Source organism: Lactuca virosa, chromosome 8 (genome assembly GCF_052849685.1).
Source record: "Lactuca virosa cultivar CGN04683 chromosome 8, Lactuca_virosa_CGN04683_v6, whole genome shotgun sequence".
NCBI classification, from domain to species: Eukaryota; Viridiplantae; Streptophyta; class Magnoliopsida; order Asterales; family Asteraceae; genus Lactuca; species Lactuca virosa.
The window spans coordinates 323,957,586-323,971,604 of NC_136433.1; the positions used below are offsets into that span (position 1 = coordinate 323,957,586).

Here is a 14,019-nt window from a genome sequence, read left to right on the forward strand (position 1 = left end):
TTAAGTCCTCCAAATGTCAAGTCCTTGTGCATGGACTCAAAGTAACGCCAAACATGACTCCTTTTCTTACTCATCATGAGCATTATTACCATTAGAGTGTCATAGCAAGCTCTGGAGTTCCTCAAACTCCAAGATGTTGAATGCAAAGTTCTACATGGATGATGACAAGGACCCTCTTTGTCACTTATGTGTGTTTTTTCTATGACTTGTATTATTTGCCTATGAATAGGCTTGTACCACTCCTTATGTGAGTGTGTGATATGTGTAGTCCTTTGAGTGAGTTGAGGTTCATTAGATAGTTTTGAGAGAGATAGTTATTTCCTTTTTGTAACTTCCTCATTTTTATTTGAATTACAAGATTATGTTCACCGTATCATATCGTGTCGATTATGTGATTCTTATCTCAACAATTGGTATCAGAGCGGATGCTTGAAGATATATATAATTATTTTGAGTATCGGTTCAAGATTTGACAAATTCTTCACAATTCGAACGATTATGGTAAATTTCTCGAAATCATGATCTTAATTTTGAAATTATTGTTCATCATTTGTTTTTGTTGAATCTGGTTTGTTTCAAGCCCAAAGATCTAGCTCAATTTTCATTGTTTTTTTTATCCAAATTCGATCTGACCATTGTTTAAAGCCTAATGTTTAGCCCAAACTTGTGATCCAATCACTATTCAAATATGCTCGACCTGTTATTGTTCATTCAAAGCCCAATCTTGTGATTCTTAGTGTTCATATCCATACAATTTGAGACCAAAATCCAATTTTGTTTCTAACATTTTTGTTTGACGTTGGTCCAAGTCTCGTTTATATCGACTGCTTGATTCTTGATCTCTTTACTTGTTTCGTATACTTCTTGAATCGGAGCAATTTTATTCGTTGATCATAAATACGTTTCTAATCACGTACTTGAATCATGATTTTGTTCAATCTAATTTATGATTTCATTCATCACAATCTCTAAATCCATTGATATATTTTCTTTATTCGATCTTATAATCTTTAGTTAAATCTAGAGTCGTGTTGCAAGTTTATATCATGATTTGATTGATCATAATCTTTGTTGATCTGTTACTGTGATCGATTGATGATATCCATCCGGTTTTGGGGATTAATTTGAAAATTAGTAATCGATGTTGATGAAATTCTTGATTTGCATGGTTAATTGGTGAATGTTTGATGATATTGGTCAAGAAAAGATGAAGAACATGATGATATTTGGTTGAATTGGATTTTTGATCTGAAAATCTATTTGAGAAAATTGAAATTGATGTTTGATATTGGTTTCCGATGGTCAAAAGTCTGTATATGTGCACTTTCATAACCATGGTGATTTGGAACGAAGGCCAAAGGTGCGAAAGTGATCAGCTCAAAGGCAATGCAAAATTGATTTCGGAATGATGATGATTATTATTTCTAGAAGGGAAAATGACGAAAAAAGCATTATATTTTTCCAAAAGTTTGGTTTAACCACCAATTTTTAAAAAGTTACGAAAAAACCACTAATTTTTGATAAAATGTTTCAGCGTGGCCACTGTTACCTATTAAAACCTATTTTAAGTACGAAAAAAACACTATATTTTATCAAAAGTTAGGTTTAACCACCCATAAATTGGTGGTTAAACCGAACTTTTAGAAAAATATAGTGCTTTTTTCATATTTAAAATAGGTCCTATTAGATAAAGTGGTCGTGCTGAAACATTTGACAAATTTGCAAATTTGGTCCCTGTGGTATGTCAAAACTAGCATGTTTGGTCCAAAATGGGTTTGGCTTGCAAGGATGGTCCAATAGTTTCATTTTGTTGCAAGTTTAGTCCAATGGCTTAACAGCCGTTACCAAACTCCCGTTACTTTACCCATGCCCCTCTCACTTAAGGGTATTTTAGTCCATTCATCCCTGTAACCGTTCCCGCTAAAGCTCAATAAAAGCAGTCCGTCTCCTCCTCAATAAAGTAGATCATCGTTCTTTAACCAAGATCAATAAAAGCCCTAGACACAAAATCTGTTGTGTTAGTTAAGTTGCGATTTGGTGAGATTATTGGTGGATGAACATACCAATGTGGCACGTAAGGTTGTTAAACACACACTTCAACCCCAAGGTTGTTTATGGTACGTAATTTGCCCTTGTTCATCTTTTGATTTCTTGAATTTTTTTGACGTAACTTCACCTGAAGTGTTTTTTTACTTGTTTTGAAGATGGACACCCAACATTGTTTACCATTAAGTTGTACCAAGGAGGTGAGTTAACTAAGTACCCTGATGTTCGTTACATTGACGGAACTGTAAACTATATGGACATGGTAGATATAGATGAGTTTTCAGTTCATGGCTCGATGCAGTCATGAAAGGTTTCAGATATGGGGTTCCTCCTATTATATACTATCATTTTCTTGTGCCTGGTGGAGACTTCCACTTTGGTCTTCGCCCTTTAGGAAATGATGAAGATGTTGCAAACTTTTCTCAATATGTCAGTGAGCACAAAGTGATGAAGGTATACACAGAACATGGTGAAACAAAACTACTCACCTATTTCTTGAATCCTAAACTTGTTACCAAGGTTACCCTTGTACAGTTAGATGAACCACATGAGGATGTGCAACACAATGATGAAGCTCCTCATGACCAATCAAAGGAAACACCTGTGATGACTACGCCTACTGATGTGGTGCCCACTCAACCAAACCAACCAGAAATCCAAGTCAATGAAGTACTTCAAGTCGTATCCTCATCACCTGAATATAATAGGAAAAGGGTTATGAGCAAGGATGGAGTGATGGCATCTTGCAGTAAGAAAATATACTTTGATGGTATTTGTGAGATTGAGCAGATAGCCAAAGACTTTGTTGAGGCAGCTATTGATTTTGATATTGGATTCTACCAACAAATACTACAAAGCAATGTTGATGGAGTCAATGGCCCTGACATGTATGATGTGAATGAACCTCATATGGATGAAGAAAACCAACCTCAGATGGATGAAGAAAACCAGCCTCAGATGAATGACTTTTGGGATTTTGACTATCAAACTGATGCTTGTGTCCAATATGGAAGTGAAAATTAACCTCAGTCTAACATGGATAGTAATGGAAAACAAAATGTAAGTGAGGTTGAAAGTAAAGAAGGAAGTGAAACAGAGCAAGAAGATGATAGTGATGATAGTGATTATTGGGTGGATGAAGATAATGTAATTGAAGATGTTGAAGTTGATATGAGGGATTTTAACATGATTATTGATACAGAAGTAGAGTTCTTGGATAAAAGGACTAGGAATCCTAGACAACATGAGAGTGATGAAGAAGCCGATGAGTTAGATGTCATTGACAATGATGCTTTTGATTCCATGGATGAGGATTCTGATTAGGACAGGAAAAGAAGAGCAGTTTTGAAACAACTAAGTAAGGAAAAAAGTTGTTCTTTAGGTGAGGTTCATAAGTGTCATTTTAAAATAGGTCAAAAGTATAACAGTAAGCAGGAGTTGAAAGAGAAAATCAAAATGCATGCATTAGAAACAAAAAAGAATATTGCATTTAAAAAAAATGAAAAATGCAGATTGAAGGCCATATGTAATGGAGTTGTGGCATTTACTAATGATGGAGTTGGTGGACCTACCCAACCTGAGAAAAGTAAAGGGAATGGTAAAGGGAAAAGTAAAGAAAAGGACAAACAAGGTGGGTCAAGTTAGGATAAAGCAGATTCTTCTTGTCCTTGGATGTTACATGCCTCGAGGTCTATAGATGCAAGCAGCTGGTATATTAAAACATATGAAGAAAAACACACTTGTATGAATACAAGGAAGGTCAGAGCTGCAACAGCAAAGTTTATGTCCAAACAAATTATGGATCAGGTAGAATCCAACCCTACTATCCCAGTTAAAGCTCTCCAAGAACAGCTACAAATGAAGTATGGAGTGGGTTTCTCAATTCCAAAAGTTTTTAGAGCTAAAGCAGATGCAAAAAATATTGTAGTGGGTGATTAAAAAAAACAATATGAAGTTCTAAGAGACTATATCCTTGAGTTGCAGTCGAGCAATCCTGATACCACAGTCAAATTAGAAGTTGGAGATATTTTAGAGTCTAACATGGTGAATTGCACTTCAAGATGTTTCAAAAGAATATATGTTTGTCTAGGGGGGATGAAGAAGGGATTCAAAGCTTGTTTAAGAGATTTCTTGGGGTTAGATGGGGCTCATATGAAAGGCCCTTATCCAGGCCAGATCTTAACTACAGTTGGATTAGATTCCAACAATGGCATATACCCACTTGCATATGCCATTGTAGAGATTGAAAACTGTGAATCTTGGAAGTGGTTCCTTGAATGTCTTGGTGATGACTTGGATCTACATGCTATGTCTAATTTCACTTTTGTTAGTGACAGACAAAAGGTAATGGTTGCTTTTTTATTATTTTTAATCTTTATTTTTTAACCATGTGTAATTTGTTGCCAGGGTTTGCTACAAGCAGTTAGTCAACTGTTCCCATGTGCTGAGCATAGGTTCTGTCTCAGACATATACATGAGAGCATAAGAAACAATAGAGAACTAAGGAATATAAAGATCACCTTTGGGATTGTGCCACAGCTACAACAGTGCCAGATTTTAACCATAACATGCACCAATTGAGTTTATATGACAACTCAGCATATGAATGGTTGAAGTTAATACCACCACAACATTGGGCAAAAAGCCATTTCACAGGTAAGCTGTTATGACCCTTTTACCCTTTACACTTTTACCCTTTTACCCTGTTATGACCCTTTTACCCTTTTACCCTTTTATGACCACCACAACATTATAACACTTTTACCCTTTACTATATAGGGAGAGAAACCACAGACATGCTGTTAAACAACCTTTGTGAGGTGTTTAATGGCAAGCTGGTTTATGGGAGAGATAAAACAATTATTAGCTGCTTGGAGTTTATTAGGGAATATATGATGAAGAGGATATGCAATGTCCTTAATGTGCAACAGAAGCGTGTAGGCCCACTCACCCTAACAGCAACAAAGATCATGGAGAAGAATGAAGCAGCAGCTACTCAGTACATTGCAGATTGGTGTGGTGATGAAAAATACCAAGTCAAAGGCCCATGGAATGATCAACATGTTGTTGATATGCATGAAAGGGTATGCAGCTGTAGGAAATGGGAATTAACAGGTATCCCTTGCAGACATGTGATCTCTGTGTTGTATAACAAAGCAGATCATGGTGAGTGTGTACAAGAGCTCCATACTTATGTCTACAAGGTGCACTGGCTACAAAATTGGAAAACTGCATATGGATACAAGGTGGAACCAATTAAAGGGCGGGCACTATGGCCTAGAAGTGAGTATCCAATGCAGATCACACCTCCCCCACACCTGTAATCAACCTGGGAGACCCAAAAGGAAGAGAAGGCAATCCATGGAGGAGAGAAGTCAAAGCAAGAGTCAGAGTCAGAGTCAAAGGTCAGATGCTGGTCCCAGTGAGATTCATGGTCATGGCCCACATGGTAGTGGGAAACTAACAAGAAAGTTTGTTAGTGTGACATGTAGTAAGTGTGGAAACAAAGGTCACAACTGCAGGACATGCAAAGTTCAGGGAGGGACTTGATGGACTATGTTGGTTTTATCTTTTGGTTTCACTATTTTGAACAACTTTGTTTTGATTCCTAGATGTAGGATGTCTTTTGTTGCAATAACTTTGTTTTCAATTAACTTATGACATGTATTTCGAAGATGGTAATAGGTATTATATGTTTAGTATGCTTTTCTGCTAACTACATACATATGGATGCATGCTATGTTATCTTTAGCCGGTAATGTATGAACAACAGAACAAATCCATAATTGGTCAATAGATACCAAATTTTCATTACCATTAATTTGAATTACAACAATGTTCTACATTTGCAAAAAACTAGCTAAACGAGACACATATACCCCTAACCTATTTCAAAAGATAACCATAACATTTGTGCACTTACAACAACACCAACACAACAACAAAAAAATCTAGCTATAGACTAGGTAATAATTCAACATAGTTGCTTGTTCTTTGATCCTCACCACTTCTTTTTCATGCTTACTTGCTTGATCTTTTATATCATCCACTGTTTTTCGTAGCTTATTGATTGTCCTAAGCAGCCCTGGTATTATAAGTTTGGAACGAGCACACACGGGTTCATCATACCATCCAATAAACCCACATGACAAATTCTTGAAAAAAAGAAGAAAGAAACATTAGATTATCAGGGAGAAGTCGTCAAAAACAAACTGTAACATACTTACCGGGTCAAGATATCCCCAAAATCGGCGCCCTGGGTTGTTATATGTCCACGATGTCCGAACTATCTCCCACTTTCTGCAGAAGCACATCACCATTGTCGATGGAGAAGATGAAATCACAGAGGGGGGCGATCGATGGAGAAGATGAAATCACAGATGGAGTGATCGTTAGGGCTTGTTGCTGGAGACGAGAATAGAGACGTTGAAGTTTCTTTATGGACTAAATAATAATAAAATAATAAAGGGGCTAGATGAATGGACTAAAATACCCTTAAGTGAGAGGGGCATGGGTAAAGTAATGGAAGCTTGGTAACGGCTGTTAATCCATTAGACTAAACTTGCAACAAAATGAAACTATTGGACCATCCTTGCAAGCCAAACGCATTTTGGACCAAACGTGCTAGTTTTGACATACCACAGTGACCAAATTTGCAATTTTGTCGAAACATTTTACTAAAAATTGGTGGTTTCTTCAGAACTTATGAAAATTTGGTGGTTAAACAAGAAAATGTGACAAAATATAATGGTTTTTTCGTCATTATCCCTTTCTAGAACAATGGCAACAGAAGGTAACATGCTTAATCTGTGAAGAATTCATTTGCGAAGGTGTAATCGGAACGAGGAGATGACTTGCGACGATTGTTTCACAATTGGAAAGTAGCTCTCGCAATTGAATACGATAGCCATATAAATCAGAACGAAAATAATAAAGGCGGTCGTAGTTTGTTGCTATGTCTCGCATTTGATTCATCAGTTTAGGTCTCACACTTGGAATCATTTTTCTCATAATCGGAACGAATCCTTCGCAATGATGAAGCCAATTTCACAATTGGAGCGAAAGTGGTCGGAGCAAAAGTAATTAGAATGTAGAACTGATAATTTCCTGTGCCTCGCATTAATCAAACAAATGGGGAAGACAACTTCAATTTACATATTTGACCCTGTAATTTCAGCAACATGGCGGTTTTGATCCATATTCAGAAAGCTTTACAAAATTCAAGGGCTGATGTTCGGTTTGATCAAATCTGATTTTTCATGAACATTTTTCAAGTGAACAGTACTTATGGATTCCAATTCAAGCCAAGGTTTTCCGGAAAGTCAAAATTTCGCAAAAAACGTCATTTGATATGATCATTCGAAAGTGAATTGTGATTTATCAAATTGGTGATTTTTGTTGAAGCTTGTGAAAGTGATTTGAAAGTGGGGTATATCATTTTAGGCATTGTTGAGCGTTAGAAGAAGGTTTCGAGGTTCCAATGACCATGACGCTTTGATCGAATCTGACTTTTTCAAGATCAAGTAAAGTTGGGAGTTTGATTCGTTACATGACTTTTTTGGTGTTTATGTGATTGAATTATTTAAAGATTATTGTGACTTAGAGTGGGAGTTCTTCAATGAAATGAAGTGATTTTGATTTTTGTTTCTGAAGCGGGTTGTTATGGCGGGTTTGGTTTCTTGATTATCATTGGGATTACATTAGAAGTGGAAGGTCGCAGAATCACTTTTGGAGCTCTTTTGGGTTTGAAGTTGGTTTTCCATTTGATTCTTGGTTTCACATTCTTATATCCTAGAACCCATTTTAAAGACTATTGGAGAATTGAGATTCGTAGATTGCTTTGATAATTCCTTGTCATGAGTTCTCTTCTTATTTGCTAGATGCTTCTTTTGGAAGATGAAGCCTTGTCATATATTCTAAACTTTGAAGGGGAGAATGTTGAATGCAAAGTTCTACATGGATGATGACAAGGACCCTCTTTGTAACTTATGTCGGTTATTTCCATGACTTGTATTATTTGCCTATTTACAGGCTTGTACCATTCCTTATGTGAGTGTGTGACATGATGTAGTAATTTGAGTGAGTTGAGGTTCATTAGATAGTTTAGAGAGTGTTAGGTCTATATATTTGTTGTGTCAAATGGTTGTGTTCGGAATTTTTGTGTACATATTCCGATTCCAAAATGGACCTGTCCATCTTCGGTTTCTTTGCTTAGTATGCTAATCAATAACGCACTGTTCACTTTCCTTTGTATCGATCTTTTTGTAACCATCTAGCACTCATAGAATAGTTCCGAATTGCAAACTGTTCTTTGTGCTTTGTTATTGGAGATTGAGCTCATTTCATTCCATATCATTCTTGTTAACTGAGTTTTTTTGGTATTTCATATTGAATATAGAATCTATCGGTCTTATCAATTGGTATCAGAGCTGGAGATAGTGTAATCAATCGCTATTCTTCTGTCGAGCGAAAGAGGGTTTTTGTTTAGGGTTTTTCAAAGTTTTATTAAATTTGTTTTTGTGTTATCTCAATCATTTCTGCAATTTGCACTTATTTCTTTGCAAATCGATTGTAGATCACAGATCTGATTTTCCTATTTTCCCTTGAAATCAATTTTTGTTTACATATCTGGTTCTATATTCAATTTTTGATTGAAATCTCTCAAAATGTCGAAGGACGACCTTCATTCACTCTCATTCAATCTTCCCAGTAGTATCGGTTCAACTACGAGGATTCCAATCCTTTTCCCAGAAGATTATGAAGTCTGGGCTTTTTACTTTGAGGATTACGTGCTTGGGATTGAAACTCATGAATCTAGCATTTGGCATGCTATGATTGTGGAGACGTACAAGTATTCCAGAAATAGATAAGAAGTTAAAACTCAAGCTCTGTATGATGCAATTGTTGCTGATGACACATAAATCACAAATGATGAGAAGGACAAGTTAATGTGCAATCTGAAGGTTATGCGAATCATCAGATTTGCTCTTCCTCCAGACACTTTTCGCCTTGTGTTTTTGTACAATACTGCCAAAGGGATTTGGGACAGACTGGAGGAGCTGTACTCTGGTGTTGACGAGTTGGAGCATTACCTACAGACGAGTGGTGAGCAAAAACCGCACCGCAACTAAAATTAACCGCAAAAACCGTATAAACCGCAACCGCAATAAAAACCGAATGTGAGGTTTTCTGTTTTTTAAAAGCCGCAAATTTGCGGTGCGGTGCGGTTATTAGTTTTAAGAAACCACAAAAAAACCGCACCGCACCGCATATATTATATACAATTTTTTTATTAATTATTAATATATTAAATATTAAAAATAAAACAAGTTTCATGGATGAAAGAATGATAAAATTCTAGAAAACAAAAGCGTTGGTTTTTTTGTTATTTTTAACTTTGGAAAATGGTGAAATTTGACAATTTTATGATATTTATTGTTAATTACTAGTGATTTGACATTTTTAAGATATTAGTTGTTTGTAATTTAAGTTAATTATCTTATACCTTATGATTTTTTATTATTACAAGTAATATGTTTAAACTCTTAAAATTGTTTGAACTCTAAACTGCAGTAAAAAACCACACAAAATAACCGCATCAAATCCATGTAGTTAATAACCAAAACACACACAAAAAATAAAACAAAACCACACCGCAAAAATAACCGCTTAACCGCACCGCCAAAATAACCGCACCAAGCGGTTATAAAAATGGATTAACTGCATATACGGTTAGTGGTGAGGTTTTCGTCAATAACCGCAACGCGCTCACCCCTACTACATACTACACTCCTGTCAGAATTTTGGGTCATTCGTACAAAAGCCAGAAGAGAATCTTGAACAGACAGTCAATCGTTTCAATCATCTGTTGAGAAGGATGTTGAAGTACAACCTTCAGAGAAAAGCCATTGAAGATAAGGTTACTTTCATGAATGGTCTCATATCTGAATGGAAGTCAATTGTCTGAACTGTGAAAGCTCATGAACAATTCAAAAACTACTCCCTGGCGAAACTGGATGGGATTCTGAAATCTCATGAAGAAGAGGTTACGAAGGAAGCAAATTGGTTTCAAGTGTTGGTTCATTGGCATTAGTTACGAAAGGTGATAAGTAGATGAAGTCTATTGTTGATGATTCCGAGTCAGACATCTCAGATGCTGATCTCACAAAAGAAGACAAGATGTTAATGGTGTCTAATCCTATGAAGTTCTTCAAAAAGAATTTCACTCGATTCAGAAACAAATACAAGCCGGGTAACTCTAGCTATGAGAAACCGAGAGAAGAAAATTACAAGAGCTTTCAGAATGATGAAGAGAAGAAGGAGAAGAAATTGTTGGGTGACTCCGGATACGATTGCAGTTACTGTCATGGTAAGAATCACTTCACGAAGGAGTGCATGTTGAGGAAGCAGAACGAGAAGGTGAAGGACAAATCGTACTATGTTCAGAAGATTGAGGAAATCTGAAAGCAGGCAACAACAAATAAAAAAACTGGTGCTGATGGTTCAGGAAGATAGCGATGATGGCAAGATAGAGGTGTGGTCAATGGATTTTGAAGATGATGAAGTTAGAAGACCAACTCATGGAGAATTTTTGGTGGTGAAATCGGAAGAGAGTAGATTTATTGGAAGGTGTCTGATGGTGAAGAATGTGAATTCAAAAGTGAAGGTTTATATAACGGACGGAGGAAAAGCTACGGCCAGCTACTTTACCACGAAGTTAATCAGCGAGCACGTCGGTGAGTGCGAACGAGTTGTGGATAAGGTACATTCCATTCTCAAATCTCTTAATGTTCCTGAATCGCGTTATGATTCTGAACTAAATGATTTATGTTATACGATTTCTGATTTTAGCAATAGCTTAAAAAGCAACCGTATAAGTAATTCTAATCTAAATGATAATTTCAGCAGGGTAACCTTTAAAAATGAGGAGAGGAGAATAAAAATAAAGGCACTGGAAGTAGAGCTGAATAGATTGAGAGACAATGTGATTTTACTTAAGAGAGATGGTCGAGTGATTTTGAAGCAAAGAAACATATTTTGTCTGATTGCTAAACGTCTGTATTTTAACATTTTTCAACTGCATTTGAATTGTGAAGTTGGTAATAGTTTGGATAAAATGATTTTACCTTTCCTTGAGTTAAAAGAAGATGAAAATGATGTAGAATGCTATAAATGTGAATCTATTGTTTCTTTAGGAGATGGTGTTTCTGATTCATATAAAGTTGGACTTGAGAAAATTGAAGAATTCATTAATTCCAAAGAAAACAAAAACATGTTGAAAAATGTCTTAACTGAAGAAGATAAAAACGAAATCTCAATGAAAATTTCGCAGAAGTATAACTCATTGTGCAAGAAATGGGGTTTGGATAATAATCTCATTTCTGAGAATGTTTTTGAATTTGATGAAAGCGAAATGAGTGAAATTTATGTCGAAAATGAAATTGATTGTTCTGCTTTTGTGAAAGAAATTGATGAACCAGAGAAAAATTTAATTTTCGAAGATTCGATTGAATTTGTTCAAGTTGTTGAAAATCTAGGTTCACATGTTTTGAAAATGAAAGAAACTGTTTTCCCAAGAATTCAATAAACCCCTAATAAAGTTTTTGTAAAATCAGGACTGGAAAAAAATGACACTTCCGAATTAACGTTCATTGTTGCTTCTGTTAATGCAAAAGGTTGCGAAGAACACTTTTGGTCAAAGCCAATTGATAATGCAGATGAAACGAAAGGTCTTTCAGAAATGACCTCTTGGAAATCTAAAGGCAAATACGTTTCAGAACCTCTGAATCGTATAAGCAATGGTTATGATATGGCAGGGCCGAGTGGTACAAAAGATGTATCAAGTGATTCTTGGGTTGAAAAGCGTAATTTGTCTCAAATAAAAGCAAAACCGAAAGCACCTATTCAGAAATCAATTGAGGAAATCATTGAAAGAAAAAGACAAATGAATGCTCAATATAAAAAGAACATAGCAAAAACAAAAAAATTTTGGAAGAAAAAAATAAATTCTAATCGAAGTTCTGTTTGTTCACCAAAATCTCCAAAATCAGAATAATAATTTGTCTCAAATTGATAAACCAAAATCATGTGGTTCTCCAAAAACTCAATTTTCAAAATAGGTTGTTAAAAGAAAAGATGTTTATGTCAAAAAGAAAGTTTTTTCCAAACTGAAGTTACTCTTGAAGAGTATGAATCAAAAATGCGAAAAGAAGAAAATGATTTTATGGAAAATATGTCTTTCTATTAAAAAAAACACATTAATAATAAAAGATCAAACTTTGTTGAAATAAATATTTGTGATAAAAAAATGGAGGTTTACAAAATGGAGAAAGGAGCAAACAAGACTTTGATCAGAAAATCCTTTTGGGTAGATAAAATAAAAGTTTATCCAATCAAAAAAAAATTCTCACAAGGACCCAAGTCGGTTTGGGTTCCTAAATCAGAATTGAGAGAGTTTCAGACTTTAAAAGAGGGTGGAAAAGTAAAGTACGAAAATAACACAACTGGTGAAATAAAGGGTTACGGGATAATAACCAACGACGAATTCACAATCCAAAAGCTAGCATATGTTGAGGGTTTATAACATAATCTGATCAGTGTTTCACAACTAGTTGTAGGTATAGGGCTTAAAGTTTCCTTTGGCGATGAAGGTTCAGAAATCATCGAGAAGAAAACAAAAGCTGTTCTTCTAAAGTCGAAAAGAAAAGGAGAAATGTACCCTCTTAACCTCAATCCGATTCAAGGAAAACCTTCTATTTGTCTACTCACGAAAGCATCTTCATACGATAGTTGGTTATGGCACAGAAGGCTTTCTCACCTGAACTTCAAGGATATCAACAAGCTCGTGCTTGGTGACCTTGTTCGGGGCCTTCTACTTTTGAAATTCGAGAAAGAACACATGTATGCTGCTTGTGAACTTGTAAAACAAACCCAAAAGAGACATTCATCCATCATGAATAGCAATATCATCGAACCACTTGAGTTAATGCATATTGATCTTTGTGGTCCATCAGCGGTAGAAAGCATTGGCGGTAATAAATATATTTTGGTTATTCTTGATGATTTTTCACGATTTTTTTGGGTATTCTTTCTTAAATAGAAATCAGAAGCTACTCAAAAGCTGATCAATTTTATCAGGAAAGTGGAGCTGCAGTTACGAAAGCCTGTTCAGAATATAAGAAGCGATAACGGTTCAAAATTCAAAAATCACGCATTGGAAGAGTTTTTGAGGAGCAACGGAATTTCTCACAACTTCTCTTTGCCTTACACTCCACAGCAGAATGGTGTAGTTGAAAGACGAAACTGTTCTCTCTGTGAAGCTACAAGAACAATGCTCTTGTTTGCGAATCTACCTTTGTATTTTTGGGCAGATGCCATAGCTACAGCCTATTTCACTCAGAACCGCTCTTACATAAATAAACGTTTTCTGATTACTCCATATGAGATTCTAAACAATCGGAGACCTAATGTTAAATTCTTTCATGTGTTCAGATCTAGGTGCTTTATATTCAATTCCAAGGAACATCGAAACAAATTTGATGAAAAAGTAGACGAAGGTATCTTTCGGGGATATTCGTTGACATCAAAGGCATACCGTGTTCTGAACAAAAGATCCAAGAAAATTGAAGAAAGCTACTATGTCACTTTCGATGATAACTACGTTAAGAAATATTAGAAGAGCAATTATCAATCGGATGAGATCTTTCCATCCAACAATTCAGAAACTGTTCCTCTCATAAATCTGTATGAAGATTTTTTTGAATTTGTTTGAAGAACCTGAAAAGGCAATCACTTTGGAATCTAAAACCAAAGAAAATCAGGACAATGAATTACTGAAGATAATTGATGATGCTCCTGAAGACATTGAAACTCCGAACGATCAAGTTATTTCGAATTGAACTGATGATCCATCTCCTTCCAACACTCATAATGATGCTACGTTCGAGGGGGAGAGTTCTACTCCGATTGCTGAAC

At 35.7% G+C, this 14,019-nt stretch overlaps 1 protein-coding gene across 1 annotated transcript; it reads left to right on the forward strand.

The window, feature by feature from the left end:
* Nucleotides 1-3,501: 3,501 nt before the first annotated feature.
* On the forward strand, nt 3,502-5,369 carry LOC145131750 (uncharacterized). The gene is made up of 5 exons (XM_079066404.1): nt 3,502-3,676; nt 4,001-4,389; nt 4,453-4,504; nt 4,585-4,701; nt 4,825-5,369. Exons 1-5 carry the CDS (start codon nt 3,502-3,504, stop codon nt 5,367-5,369), a joined length of 1,278 nt encoding a protein of 425 aa, XP_078922530.1.
* Nucleotides 5,370-14,019: the final 8,650 nt, after the last annotated feature.